Source organism: Bombina bombina, chromosome 3 (assembly GCF_027579735.1).
Source record: "Bombina bombina isolate aBomBom1 chromosome 3, aBomBom1.pri, whole genome shotgun sequence".
NCBI classification, from domain to species: Eukaryota; Metazoa; Chordata; class Amphibia; order Anura; family Bombinatoridae; genus Bombina; species Bombina bombina.
The window spans coordinates 94,403,107-94,417,111 of NC_069501.1; the positions used below are offsets into that span (position 1 = coordinate 94,403,107).

The window sequence follows — 14,005 nt, forward strand, 5'->3', positions numbered from 1 at the left end:
TACATTCCTAATTTTTAAATAAAGATGGCAAGAGAACGAAGAAAATTTGATAATAGGAGTAAACTAGAAAGTTGCTTAAAATTGCATGTTCTATCTGAAATATTAAAGAAAAATGTGGGTTTAGTGTCCCTTTAAAGGGCTAGTAAACATTTTTAAATAAAGATGGCAAGAGAACAAAGAAAATGTGGTAATAGGAGTAAACTAGAAAGTTGCTTAAAATTGCATGTTCTATCTGAAATATTAAAGAAAAATGTGGGTTTAGTGTCCCTTTAAAGGGCCAGTAAACATAGAAAATAATGTTATATAATTCTGCACATAGTGCAGAATTATATAACATCATATTAGTGCTAGATTTTTTATAAAATCTCTGTGCTCTTCTGAGCGGGTCTGTTTTTTACACAGAGCGCATCTGGCCCACTGTCTAGTCACAGCCCGACCCAACAGCGCCATTACACTTAGTGCAGCTCGCTCCCGCTGTCAGACAGAGCAGGAAAGAGCTGCACTAAATGTAATGGCGTGGTCGGGAAAACAGTATTTTTTAATAAAACTTTGCAGGCAATATTAGGTTATATAAATCTAGCATTAATATAATGTTATATAATTCTGCACTATGTAAGGTAAGTATATAAAATCATTATCTATACTCTCATTATCATCTCTGCCACCTGACAAAATTAAATGAAATGTTTTTTTTCTCTCTCTCTTTCCCCCCCCCCCCCCCCCCCCCCCTCAAGGATTACACAGAGATAATAGAAACACCAATGGATTTTGGAACTATAAAGCTAAGATTCCAGGATGGAAAATACAGCAGCCCGCTTGAGTTATGCAATGACATGAGATTGGTTTTTTTGAACGCTAAATTGTATACACCAAACAAACGATCAAGGGTAATAAATTTGAACTTTTTCTTTTTATATACAGTTTATTAATTGCTCTGCAGTTGTAAATGTTTGTATTCAATACCATTAATGTTTATTTTGAGATATAACACTATCTCTATTTAAGTATTAATTAAATTTGAAACCAATGTTGAAACAAATGTTATTTATGTTGATTATGAATATTAACAATAATAAAATTAGTCAATTATCGATATTAATATTCAATAACAATTAATGTATTACTAAGTTCTGATTGGTAAAGATTATAGACATGCCAACTATATTTATGCAGTAAACGGTATCAACATGACCAGTTATATATGACTGATTATTACAATATTAAAATATAAAGCAAGCTGGGGGGCGTGTCCGACTACCGACCAAGATGGCTGCTGTTTTTACATGACTGCATCAGGAAGCTGATATAACTGCTGGATATCCTTCCAAAGATCTTTAAACTTGTTTTTTTTTTTAAGAGCAGGAAATTAAGTATCTCTTATAGAACAGTTCTATGTGACTTTCATATACATTCGTGAACAGGCAGACCCACATAGAGAAGGTGCGCAGCAGAGGCCCATAACGGCCCTCACCTCTCTATACCCCCCCCCATTTATCTGATAATTCAGTCCGTCCAGCCACTTGTGCTGCAGAAGTTCACTCCTTAAAACACTGTATTGTGATCAAAGATCAACATGGCTGAGCAACTCTGCTATACAATTAAGGAACTTTTATTGGCATGTTTTTCGCGATTTGAGGAGAAAATGATTGATAATATACGCTGTTGTGTACATGAGACTCCTACTAAAGGTAAAGTCGACCTGATTGGAACTGAATGTTTGCGATCAGATCTGGATCTCCTATGCCAAAGAGCTATAGTGCCAAAGGAAACTAGCTCTGGAGAGGCAGCAAGCACATTGAATAACCCTCAGTTTCACCCCACAGTCCTTCCGATGGTGAAAGTGTGGCAGGAGAATGAGTTATTCTGGAATTCCCCCTCACGCCAACAATCTACGTCTACTTACGAATGGCACAGACCAGGCCTGTCTAACCTCTCTAAAGCTGGCCATGCCGTTGCTAGTTTTACTTCAGTAAGGCCTCTGGCTCCTTCCCTGTTGGGGGCTGGAGTGACACTGGGGCTCGCCGCAATGGGGCCGACCGAGATGGAAATGGTTGCTGGTCTAGAGAAGGGAGGACATGATGAGACTGTCGGCTTTGGTGAGGATCTCCCTATGATCTGGAAGGCTAAGCAGTGGCGAGATGAGAGGTCGGGCAGGGCCACGGAGGTGGCGACAATCGCAATGCCTTGCATGGTTCCCGACAGTAGAAACTTTCCTATAGCTGGTGCTTTTGGCTGGGTTGATCGCGGTATAGTCGTGAAGGAAAACCTAAAGTCCGGCATAGGATAGGAAGAGGGATAGATTCCAGTGTGAATCATTGAGAAGATGGTACCGAACAGATCCCGCTGGTGACAATACTTTTTGTATATACTATATGAGAGACCTATTTGATGAAGACTGAGAAGTCTGCTAAGTAGAACTCCAGTTCTATTTTTGCTTAACACTATGAACATTAGGTCCAGAACTGAAAAGACTCCATAAGCTGGTATATTTTGCAAAATTATTGGAAAGTTTCTGCTTCTTTTTCTTATATAGGGAAAACATTTACTGCAATATTACTTTACAGTTTAGTATACTTGATAGGGAAGGTAGTCATACTATACTCTATTGTGGTACTTCCCCTGTGTATTGCTAACTTGTAATTCCTCACACTATTAGGAAAATTTTCTAGGAGAATGCTTTATTAGATAATGATTAAAGGTTGACAGTCTAATCCTAGTCTTATACAAAACAGATATTGAGGCAACACTCTAGTGATTGTATTGTTGCAGGTTACATATAAGTATAATCGTTAAAAGCATAGTTTGTCCTTCATACGCATAATTCCTACGCACTAGGCAAATTATGCCGCTAATATATGTATATACTGGTGCTGTACTCAGAATGTTTGTAATGAATGTATAGGGCCTGCTGCGCTCCATAATGTGAACAGAGGCTAAGCTAAAGGCAATGTGTCAATGTATACTCTTTCATATTATTATGCCCAGGTATATTAGCCCCCAGAATATTTATTTATTTATTTTTCTCACATCGCTCCCTTCAATGATCTGATCGCACACTAGACAGTCTTATTGCTCCCTTTTATTTTTTGTTATTGGTACTGTTATTCCTACATAGCCTCCGTTCAGGTACTGATCTTTATAAATTGACTAATAATAGCATTGGTGTCATTGAAAATTGGTGCAGTGAGAGTGAGAGTTTCACATTCCCTCTATGTTAATTATATTGTTCCTTAATGCTTTTGATATATAGTGCTCATTTATGTAAATGTACTTGTGCAGGTTTGGTTCATCTGTGTTGGAATGAGATACATCATTTGGGATCCGAAAGCGGTCCCTTACAGTATCTGATAGCCTTCTTCACGTTAAATTTGTTCTGTGACCATGAGAGGCCCAAAAGTGACCTCATAAGTTAATTTGAAGGCAGATAGTTTGAATGGGCAAAAAATTATGTTTTTTTAAATTTTGCGATTGTCTCATATCTCTATTATTATTTTTTTTTCTGGTTTGTTTTTGGTCTCTTAGCTATGTGGATATGACTACTCTGTACAAACTGTATTGAGATTTTTGTCTTGTATGCCCTAAATTGAATTTCAATAAAAAATAAAAAAAATTAAAAAAATAATAAAAAAAATAAAAAAATAATAACCTCTGCCTATGGTGAATATTTGGTTCACGATAGATAGATAGATAGATAGATAGATAGATAGGCAGAGGTCAGACAAAATTATAATATTTCATAGGAGAAGACCTTAGCTCTGCATTACCTCAACTTTTTTAACAAGGAGTTGCACTTTTTAATGGCAATCTCCCTATCCAATTGCATTAAACATTAATTTCTTGTGCTGGACCTGCCTCAAATGACCTAGAGTTACTCGGAAAAGAATATATGGTTTTAGGAAAACTGCTTGTTAAAACAGTTTCATTAAGATTTGCATCCCTTTAAACGTGTGTATCTGAGTACACATCTTGTTAAATAATCACTTTATTTGTATTTTGCATAAAAGACTAATTACCTCAAAAAAAAAAAAAATATAAAGCAAGCTGTAGAAATATTTAGATTAATTAATTTTCTATTATATTGTCTGTTACCCTGGAAATGGACACAATATTATTTAAAAATTAACCATTAACACACTTGCGCGCTTAGCTGGCTTTGGGGCGGAGTTACATTACGCACCATGTGACTGGCATCTATTCCTCCTGCCGATACATGCAAGGAGCTGTAGTGTATCTGAAATTCTGATTGCATCTGGGAGAGTCGAGTCATACTGAGAATATCTTGCCTGTGTCTATAGGAGTGGGTAACCATCCCAGCCTATGGCAGGGTAGAGGTGCCTTAGTTTTTTCCGATTACGGTCCTTATTTAGACATAACGGTTGTGGAATCGCCATCCTATAAGTTATGGAGGACTCTGTTAACCCTTCTGAGGGTTCTTTAGTTGAAATTAATATCACTAATGATTGCCTTTATTGTGAGGAGGTCATAGTATGTCGTCCGGCCCAGTTCTGTTCCATCTGTCTGGGGGTTGTTTTAAAAGCCAGGAAGGAATCTAAGAATGCTATTTCTTCTGATAAATTAACCCACTCTGAGCCTTCTACCTCTCAGGAGTCTGTTCTCCAGGGGATGCCTTTCCTCTCCCCTCAACCTGGATTTAATCCTATCTCACAAGCCGTCCCTTGCGGCCAGCCTTTACCTCCTACTGGGGGTAACTTTTTTTTTTTTTCCTGCAGATTTTTCCTCACAATTGCAATCTTCTGTAACAGCGGCCCTAAATAACTTACCTAAGTCTGGGAAACGCAAGAGAAAGGTAAAGCATAGTTCTGCAGCTTTTGAGGACATTTCTTCCATTCAATCAGAGTTGTTTAACCTATCTCATATTTCTGAGGGATGACCTAATGTCTGTAGCGTCAGAAGGTGAAATATTGGTTGCAGAGACTTCTGAGGTTAAGGCTCCTGCCTCTGAGGAGTCTAGGTTCAGATTTAAAATTGAACATCTCCATTTCCTTTTGAAGAGAGGTTTTAGCCACTTTGGAAGTTCCAGAAGCTAAGCTTATGGAAGAACTCAAGATCCCTAAACTTGATAGGGTCTATGATGATAGGAAAGCTCCTGAGACCTTAATTGAAGTAGAGTCCCCCTAGAGGATATTCAAGACAAGATCAAGGCTCTTAGAATAGCCAATTCCTTTATCTGTGATGCTAATATGAAGATTGTTCGCCTGAATGCGAAGTCCTCAGGTTTTGTGGTGCTAGCTCGCAGAGCCCTGTGGTTAAAATCCTGGTCTACTGATATTGTTTCCAAATCCAGGCTTCTTTCATTGCCCTTCAAAGGGAAGGTGTTATTTGGACCTGGATTTGATTCTATCATTTCTACTTTTACTGGAGGAAAGGCTTTCTTTCTCGCACAAGGTAAGAAGGCGAGACCCAAGTGTCGCTCGACAGCTAATTTTCATTCATTTGATCTGATAAGTCTCAGCAGACCCAGTGGGCCTCCAAGCCCGAAAAATCTAAGGGTACGTGGAAGCCTCCTCAATCTCAGAAAAAAATCCAAACAGGCCAAGAAGCCCGCCAGGAGTAAATCGGCATGAAGCGGCGGCCCTGATCTGGGATCAGATCAGGTAGGGGGCAGATTGGCTCTTTTCTCAGAGGTTTGGAAACAGGATGTTCAAGATCCTTGGGTGTTAGACGTAGTGTACCAGGGATACAGGATAGGATTTAAATTGCGTCCTCCCAGAGAAAGATTTATACTGTCCAGACTGTCTTCAAGGCCAGAGAAGAGAGCTGCCTTTCTAGATTGCGTTTTGGATCTGTCCTCGCTGGGGGTCATAGTCCCGGTACCTGCCTATCGAAGGGGATTAGGATTTTATTTAAATCTCTTTGTAGTTCCGAAAAAGGAGGGAATTTTTTGTCCTATCCTAGACTTAAATTTCTCAGAGTCGCATCCTTCAAGATGGAGACAATAAGGTCCATCCTTCCCCTTGATCCAGAAGGGACAGTATATGACCACGATAGAATTAAAGGATGCTTACCTCCATGTCCCGATCCACAGGGATCACTTCCAGTTCCTGAGGTTTGCGTTTCTGGACCAGCACTTCCAGTTCATAGCACTTCCATTTGGCTTAGCTACTGCTCCCAGAATATTTACAAAGCCTTCTTCTAGCCATGGCCAGATCTCAAGGTATTGCGGTAGCTCCCTACCTGGATGATATCTTGTTTCAGGCTCCCTCTTTTCCCTTGGCAAGAGCTAATTCAGAATCATTACTGAGTCTCCTTTGGACTCATGGGTGGAAGATAAATCTAGAAAAGAGTTCTGACTCCCTCTACCAGGGTAGTTTTTCTGGGTACCATCATCGACTCCATGAGGATCTTTCTTACAGATCAGAGACGTTCCCTGCAAGCCACCTCAAATCCTTCGGTGGCTCAGTGTATAAAAGTGATAGGTCTAATGGGGTCTTCTATGGACATTTATTCCTTTTGCTCGCTTCCATCTCAGACATCTACAACTATGCATGCTCAGACAATGGAACGGAGATCACTTAAACCTATCTCAGCAGATTGTGTTAGACAACCTGAAGATAGAATCTATTGGTGGCTCTGTCAGGATCATCTCTCTCTAGGAACGTGCTTCTTGAGACCGTCCTGGGAGATTGTGACTACGGATGCCAGCCTTTCGGCCTGGGGAGCAGTTTGGGGTTCCAGGATAGCCCAGGGTACTTGGTCCCGAGAAGAGTCTTCTCTCCCAATAAATATTCTAGAACTGCTGCCGATTCTCAATGCTCTGAGGGCTTGGCCCCAGCTCGGGTCCGCCCAGCATATCAGATTTCAATCAGACCATATTACCTTGGTTGCGTACATCAAACATCAGGGAGGCACAAGAAGTTAATTAGTGATGAACTAGGTGTCCCAAATCCTTCAGTGGGTGGAGACCCACAACTGCTGTCTCTCAGTGATCCACATTCTGGGGGTGGAGAACTGGGAAGCTGGTTTTCTCAGCAGTGAATCCTTTCACCGGGCAAAGTGGTCCCTCCACCCGAGGTGTTTTCAGAGACAACCCTCAGATGGGGGTGCCCGGAGATAGATCTCATGAATCTCGTCTCAATGCTAAACTACCCAGGTACAGGTCGAGATTGAGAGGTCCTCAATCGGACCTATCTTCATTGTTACGAGGAACGTGGGGTTCCTTGGCACAAGGTGAAGGTTTCTGTTCTCTTATCCTTCCTCCAGGAGGGATTGAATAAGAGTTTATCCGCTAATTCCCTGAAGGGTCAGATATCGGCCCTATCTGTTTTTCTACATAGGAGATTGGCTAATCTTCCGGACGTTCAGTGTTTTGTTAAGGCCCTGGTTCGAATCAGACCAGACCTTGGAGCCTCAACCTTCTTCTCTGTTTGAGCCCATGCATTTTGTTGACCTCAAGCTTTTGTCTTGGAAGGTTCTGTTTTTGTTAGCTATTGCTTCGGCACACAGTGTTTCTGAAATTTTTGCTCTACAATGTGGCCCCCCCTTATTTTGTGTTTCATGCTGATAAGACGGTTCTATGTACAAAGTTAGGTTTTCTACCCAAGGTAGTCTCAGATCGTAACATTAATCAGGAAATAGATTTTTGCTCTACAATGTGGCCCCCCCTTATTTTGTGTTTCATGCTGATAAGACGGTTCTATGTACAAAGTTAGGTTTTCTACCCAAGGTAGTCTCAGATCGTAACATTAATCAGGAAATAGATGTTCCGTCTTTTTGTCCTAAACCTTTCTCCCCTAAGGAACGGTTACTTCATAATCTGGATTTGGTTTGTGCTTTAAAATTTTACCTTCAAGCTACTTAGGACTTCAGGCAGTCCTCATCCTTATTTATTCTTTACTCTGGCAAGTAAAAGGGCCAGAAGGCTACTGCTACTTTATTGTCCTTTTTGGTGGAGTGTCATCCACTTAGCTTATGAAACAGCGGGACAGCAGCCTCCTGAGAGAATTACAGCTCATTCTACTAGGGTTGTTGCTTCCTCCTGGGCTTTTAAGAATGAAGCCTTTATAGATCAGATTTGTAAGGCGACTAAATTACATATTTTTTCAAAATTCTGCAAAGTGGATGTTTCTTTCATGTAAGTCCATGAGCTAGTAACGTATGGGATATACATTCCTACCAGGAGGGGGCAAAGTTTCCCAAACCTCAGAATGCCTATAAAAACACCTCCCACCTCATGCATACCTTAGTTTTACCAACTTTGCCTCTCATGGAGGTGGTGAAGCAAGTCGTGCTTGATTTTCTTCTGTGATAGGCGCTTTTAAGCTTATTTAAGCCAAGTTCCTCTCAAAGTACAGTGTTTGTCTGAGGGATGTGAAGGGAGTATTGCCTAATGATGCCATGTTTTCACCTATGGTAAATCTATTCTAAGGCTCTCTGTAAATTGGTCGCAGGGATTCATCTGCTGCGTCCCTTTACAGATCGACATTATACTCCTCTACCATTACCTCTGCTGATATGTTTCAGTACTGGTTTGGTTGTCTGCTATATGTGGATAGGTGTCTTCTGGTAAGTATATATCATTTTTTTAAGACACTCTCAGCTATGTTTGGCACTTTATCTTATAAAGTTTTATATGTATATTGTATACATTTGACATGAGTCAGGTCTGTGTATTTCCTTTTGCTGTCTAACAGTTTCAGAATGAAAATGTATGTTTATGGGAGTTTTTAGGCTTACCTGGGGTTCCAGTTAGTTGTAACTTGGAGTCTGTATTTTTTCAAAATTTTCATGGGCTTAGTCTCGCGATGACGCAGAGTGTTTCTTTTTATTGGGACATTTTTGGCACAGTCGCGTCTGCTGATAATGTTTCTATAAGTACAAATACATCTACTCTTAAACCTTCACAATCTAATGAACATGATATTCCTGTAGCTATAAAAGCTTATATTGCTGCAGCCATAGAGAAGGCTATGACTGCTATTCTGCTTTCAAATAAACATAAAAGGTCTCTCCTAACTTCTCATAAATCTGATGAAGTTTGTATTGATCGACAGCATACTGAAGTATCTTCTGCTGATGAGGATTTCTCTGGCTCAGAGAATCCTGCTTCAGAGACTGAAATTGATAAATCAACCTTTCTTTTTAAGATTGAATATATTCATTCTTTATTAAAGGAAGTATTGTTTACTTTGGGTATGAGGAATCTAGTCCTCTTGATAACAAGAATAGCAAACATTTGAATCTGTTTTTAAAACTTCTGAGGTTACTCATGAAGTTTTTCCTATTCCAGATGCTATCTATCATATGTTTACTAAGGAATGGTCTAAACTTGGTGCTTCTTTTAACCTTTCTTCTAGGTTTAAAAAGCTATATCCTTTACCTGTGGCTAAATTAAAATTTTGGGGAAAAGTCCCTAAGTTTAATGAGGCTATTTCTACTCTTGCCAAACGTGCTACTATTCCTATGGAAGATAGTACTTAATTTATTAATTAGATAGGAAGATTGAATCCTATCTTAGAAAAGCATATTTACATGCTGGCTCTTTTCTTAGATCTGCCATTTCTATGGCTGCTGATGTTGCTGCTGCTTCAACTTCTTGGTTGGACAGTTTAGCTCAACAGTTAACAGATCCTGATTTGTCTAGCATTGTTCTTTTACTTCAACATGCTAATCATTTCATTTGTAAAGCTATATTTGATGTCATTAAGATTGATATTAAGTATGTATTTAGCTATTCTTATTAGAAGAGCTTTATGGCTTAAATATTGGAATGCTGATATGGTGTCTAAATCTAGATTACTATATTTATCATTTCAGGGTAGTAATTTATTTGGTTCTCAATTGGATTCTATTATCTCCTCTATCACCGGGGGAAAGGGAGTTTTTCTGCCCCAAGATAAGAAATCTTAGGGTAAATTTAAAGCTTCCAATCGTTTTCCTTCCTTTTGTCAGAATAAAGAACAGAAGACCTCTCCTTCCCTTAAGGCCTCTGGCTCTAATTGGAGACCATCTCCAAATTGGAATAAATCCAAGCCTTATAAAAAACCAAATCCAGCCCCTAAGACTGCATGAAGGTGCGGCCCTCAAACCAGTTCAACTGGTGGGGGGCAGATTGAAATTATTTCAACACATTTGGACAGTTTCTGTTCAAAATCAGTGGATTCAGAATATTGTTTCTCAGGGTTATCAAATAGGTTTCAGAATAAGACCTCCCATGGGAAGATTCTTTTTTTCTCATGTTCCAACAAACTCTGTGAAAGCTCAGGCTTTTTGGAAATGTGTTTCAGACCTAGAGCTTTCAGGGGTGATTGTTACAGTTCTTCTGCAGGAACAGGGTTTGGGTTTTTATTCAAATCTATTCATTGTCTCAAAGATAGAAGATTTGTTCAGACCAATTCTGGATCTGAAATTTTTAAATCGTTTGGAAGAGTCCCAGCTTTAAAGATGGTGACTATAAGGACTATTCTGCCTTTTGTTCAGCAAGGTAATTTTATGTCCACAATAGACTTACAGGATGCTTATCTTCACATTACAATTCATCCAGACCACTATCGTTTTCTGAGATTCTCTCTACTAGACAAGCATTACCAATTTGTTGCTCTTCCGTTTGTCCTAGCGACAGCTCCGAGAATCTTTTCTAAGGTTTTCGGTGCCCTTCTATCGGTAATCAGAGAACAGGGTATTGCAGTGTTTCCTTATTTGGAAGATATCTTGGTACTAGCTTAATCTTTTCATTTAGCAGAATCTCACACAAATCAACTAGTGTGGTTTCTTCAAAAACATGGTTGGAGGATCAATTTACAAAAGAGTTTTTTGATTCCTCAGACAAGGGTCACCTTTTTAGGTTTCCAGATAGATTCAGTGTTCATGACTCTTTCTCTGACAGACAAGAGACAAATGTAGTTAGTTTTAGCTTGTCTAAACCTTCAGTCTCTATCATTCCCTTCAGTGACTATGTGCATGGAAGTTTTAGGTCTCATGACGGCAGCATCGGACGCTATCCCCTTTGCTCGTTTTCATATGAGGCCTCTACAGCTTTTCATGTTGCACCAATGATGCAGGGATTATACTCAGATATCACAATTGATATACTTAAATCCCATTACCTTATTGTTCAAGGGGCCTAATTTGTTCGTCCTACCTGGACTGTGATCACAACAGATTCAAGTCTTACAGGTTAGGGAGCTCTCTGGGGATCTCTGACAGCACAAGGGGTTTGGATACCTCAAGAGGCGAGGTTACCAATCAATATTTTAGAAATCCGTGCTGTTTTCAGGGCTCTTCAGGCATGGCCTCTATTGAAGAGAGAACTTTACATTCGTTTTTAAACAGACAATATCACAACAGTCGCATATGTCAATCATCAAGGAGGGACTCAGTCCTTCAGCAATGAAGGAAGTATCTTGGATACTTTCTTGGGCAGAATCCAATTCTTGTCAAATTTCTGCAATCCATATCATCCCAGGTGTAGACAATTGGGAAGCGGATTATCTCAGCCGTCAGACTTTACATCCGGGGCAGTGGTCTCTCCATCCAGATGTGTTTTTTCATCTTGTACAGATGTGAGATCTCCCATAAATAGATCTGATGGCCTCTCATCTAAACAAGAAGCTTCCCAATTACCTTTCGAAGTCCAGGGATAATCAGGCGGAGTTGGTGGATGCCTTAGCAGTTCCCTGTTTTTACCTACCTACTTATATTTTTCCGCCTCTGGTTCTTCTTACAAGGGTGATCTCCAAGATCATAATGGAACAATCTCATGTGTTTCTGATAGCACCAGCATGGCCTCACAGGTTTTGGTATGCGGATCTTGTCCGGATGTCCAATTGCCAGCCTTGGCCACTTCCTTTAAAGCCAGACCTTCTGTCTCAAGGGCCGTTTTTCCATCAGGATCTCAAATCTCTACATTTGAAGGCATGGAAATTGAATGCTTAGTACTTATTTATAGAGGTTTCTCTGACTTAGTGATTAGCACTATGATACAGGCTCGTAAATCTGTTTCAAGGTAAATTTATCATCGGGTTTGGGAAAACCTATATTTCATGGTGTTCCACTCATAATTATTCTTGGCATTCTTTCAGAATTCCTAGGATTTTACAGTTTCTTCAGGATGGTTTGGATAAGGGTTTGTCTGCAAATACTTTGAAAGGACAAAGTTCTACTCTTTCTATCTTATTTAATAGAAAGATTGCTAAACTTCACTGTTTTGTTCAGGCTTTGATTCGTATCAAACCTGTTATTAAATCTTTCTCCTCCTTGGAGTCTCAATTTGGTTTTGAAGATTTTACAGACTCCTCTTCTTAAGCCTGTGAATTTGCCGGATATTAAATTACTTTCTTGGAAAGTGTTATTTCTTTTGGCTATTTCTTCTGCTAGATGAGTTTCTGAATTGTCTGCTCTGTCTTGTGAGTGATTTTCCATCAAGATAAAGCTGTTTTGCTGCCTTCATTTAAATTTTTGCCTAAAGTTGTGTATTCTAACAACATCAATAGGGAAATTGTTGTTCCTTCTTTGTGTCTTAATCCTAAGAATACTCTTGAAAGGACTTTAAATTCTTTGGATGTGGTAAGAGCTTTGAAATATTATTTTGAGGCTAATAAAGATTACAGAAAAACTTCTAGTCTGTTTATTTTTTCTGGCTCCAGGAAAGGTATTTATTTCTATTTCTCTGGCATCTTGGTTGAAACTTTTGATTCACAAAGCTTATTTGGAGACGGGGCAGTCTACGCCTCGGAGAATTACAGCTCATTCTACTAGATCAGTTGCCACTTCTTGGGCTTTCAAGAATAAAGCTTCAGTTGATCAATTTTGCAAAGCAGCAACTTAGTTGTCTTTGCATACTTTTACTAAATTTTACCATTTTGATGTGTTTGCTTCTTCGGAAGCAGCCTTTGGTAGAAATGTTCTTCAGGCAGTTGTCTGATTGATTCTAGTGCTTTTGATTTGAGTTTTTTTGCAATTTAAAAAAAAAGAAAACTTTAATTATTCTTTTGGATTTAATTTATCTGCTGATTTAGCTGTTATTTTATCCCTCCCTCCCTAGTGACTCATGGATTTCCACATCTTGGGTATTATATCCCATTCGTCACTAGCTCATGGACTCTTGCCACTTACATGAAAGAAAACATAATTTATGTAAGAACTTACCTGATTCATTTCTTTCATAGTGGCAAGAGTCCATGAGACCCACCCTATTTTTTTTGTGGTTATGATTTTTTTGTATAAAGCACTTTATTTTTTCTACTTCCTCTTTTTGTATGGTTTTTACTCCTTCTTTGCTACACGTTAAACTAAGGTATGAGTGAGGTGGGAGGTGTATTTATAGGCATTTTGAGGTTTGGGAACCTTTGTCCCCTCTTGGTAGGAATGTATATCCCATACGTCACTAGCTCATGGACTCTTGCCACAATAAAATAATTGAATTTATCAGGTAAGTTCTTACATAAATTATGTTTTTCACTTCGAAGCGGCTTTTGAGAGAAAGGTGTTACAGGCTGTGGTGCCCTCAGTTTAGGGTCAGCCTCCTTTTCTTTTGTCCCTCTGGTTTATTTATCTGGCCCTCTGAAGCTTGGACATTGGTTCCCAACAGTTCTGAATGAAATCGTGGACTCTCCCTGCCTTTTGGAAGTAAAACAAAATGTATGCTTACCAGATAATTTCCTTTCCTTCCTGGCAGGGAGAGTCCAGGACTCCGACCTTAATTGGTTTTTGGCGGCTTCCTTTTTTAATTTTTTTTTCTGGCACCTCTACACCCTAATGCTTCTCCTGCTTTTTCTCGTTCCCTCGGCCGAATGACTAGGGGGATGGGGAAGTGGGAAGGGTATTTGTCTTTGGCTGGGGTGTCTTTGCCTCCTCCTGGTGGTCAGGTGTTGATATTCCCAACAGTTATGAATGAAGTCGTGGTCTCTCCCTGCCAGGAAGGAAAGGAATTTATCTGGTAAGCATAAATTGTGTTTTCCTCAACAGTAAATTTCCTTAATGCTTATATAATTATTATATAGAACACACTGATCTATTTAATTTTACATTTTTAAATATAAGATACTCT

The 14,005-nt window shown here is 39.3% G+C and overlaps 1 protein-coding gene across 1 annotated transcript in view; it reads left to right on the forward strand.

The window, feature by feature from the left end:
* BRWD1 (bromodomain and WD repeat domain containing 1) overlaps window positions 1-14,005 on the forward strand; it is a gene marked incomplete in the record, with an annotated part of 1,309,461 nt that overhangs the window by 1,075,291 nt on the left and 220,165 nt on the right. The window contains 1 exon segment of the mRNA XM_053705925.1: window positions 735-887. Coding sequence (XP_053561900.1) covers window positions 735-887 — 153 coding nt within the window.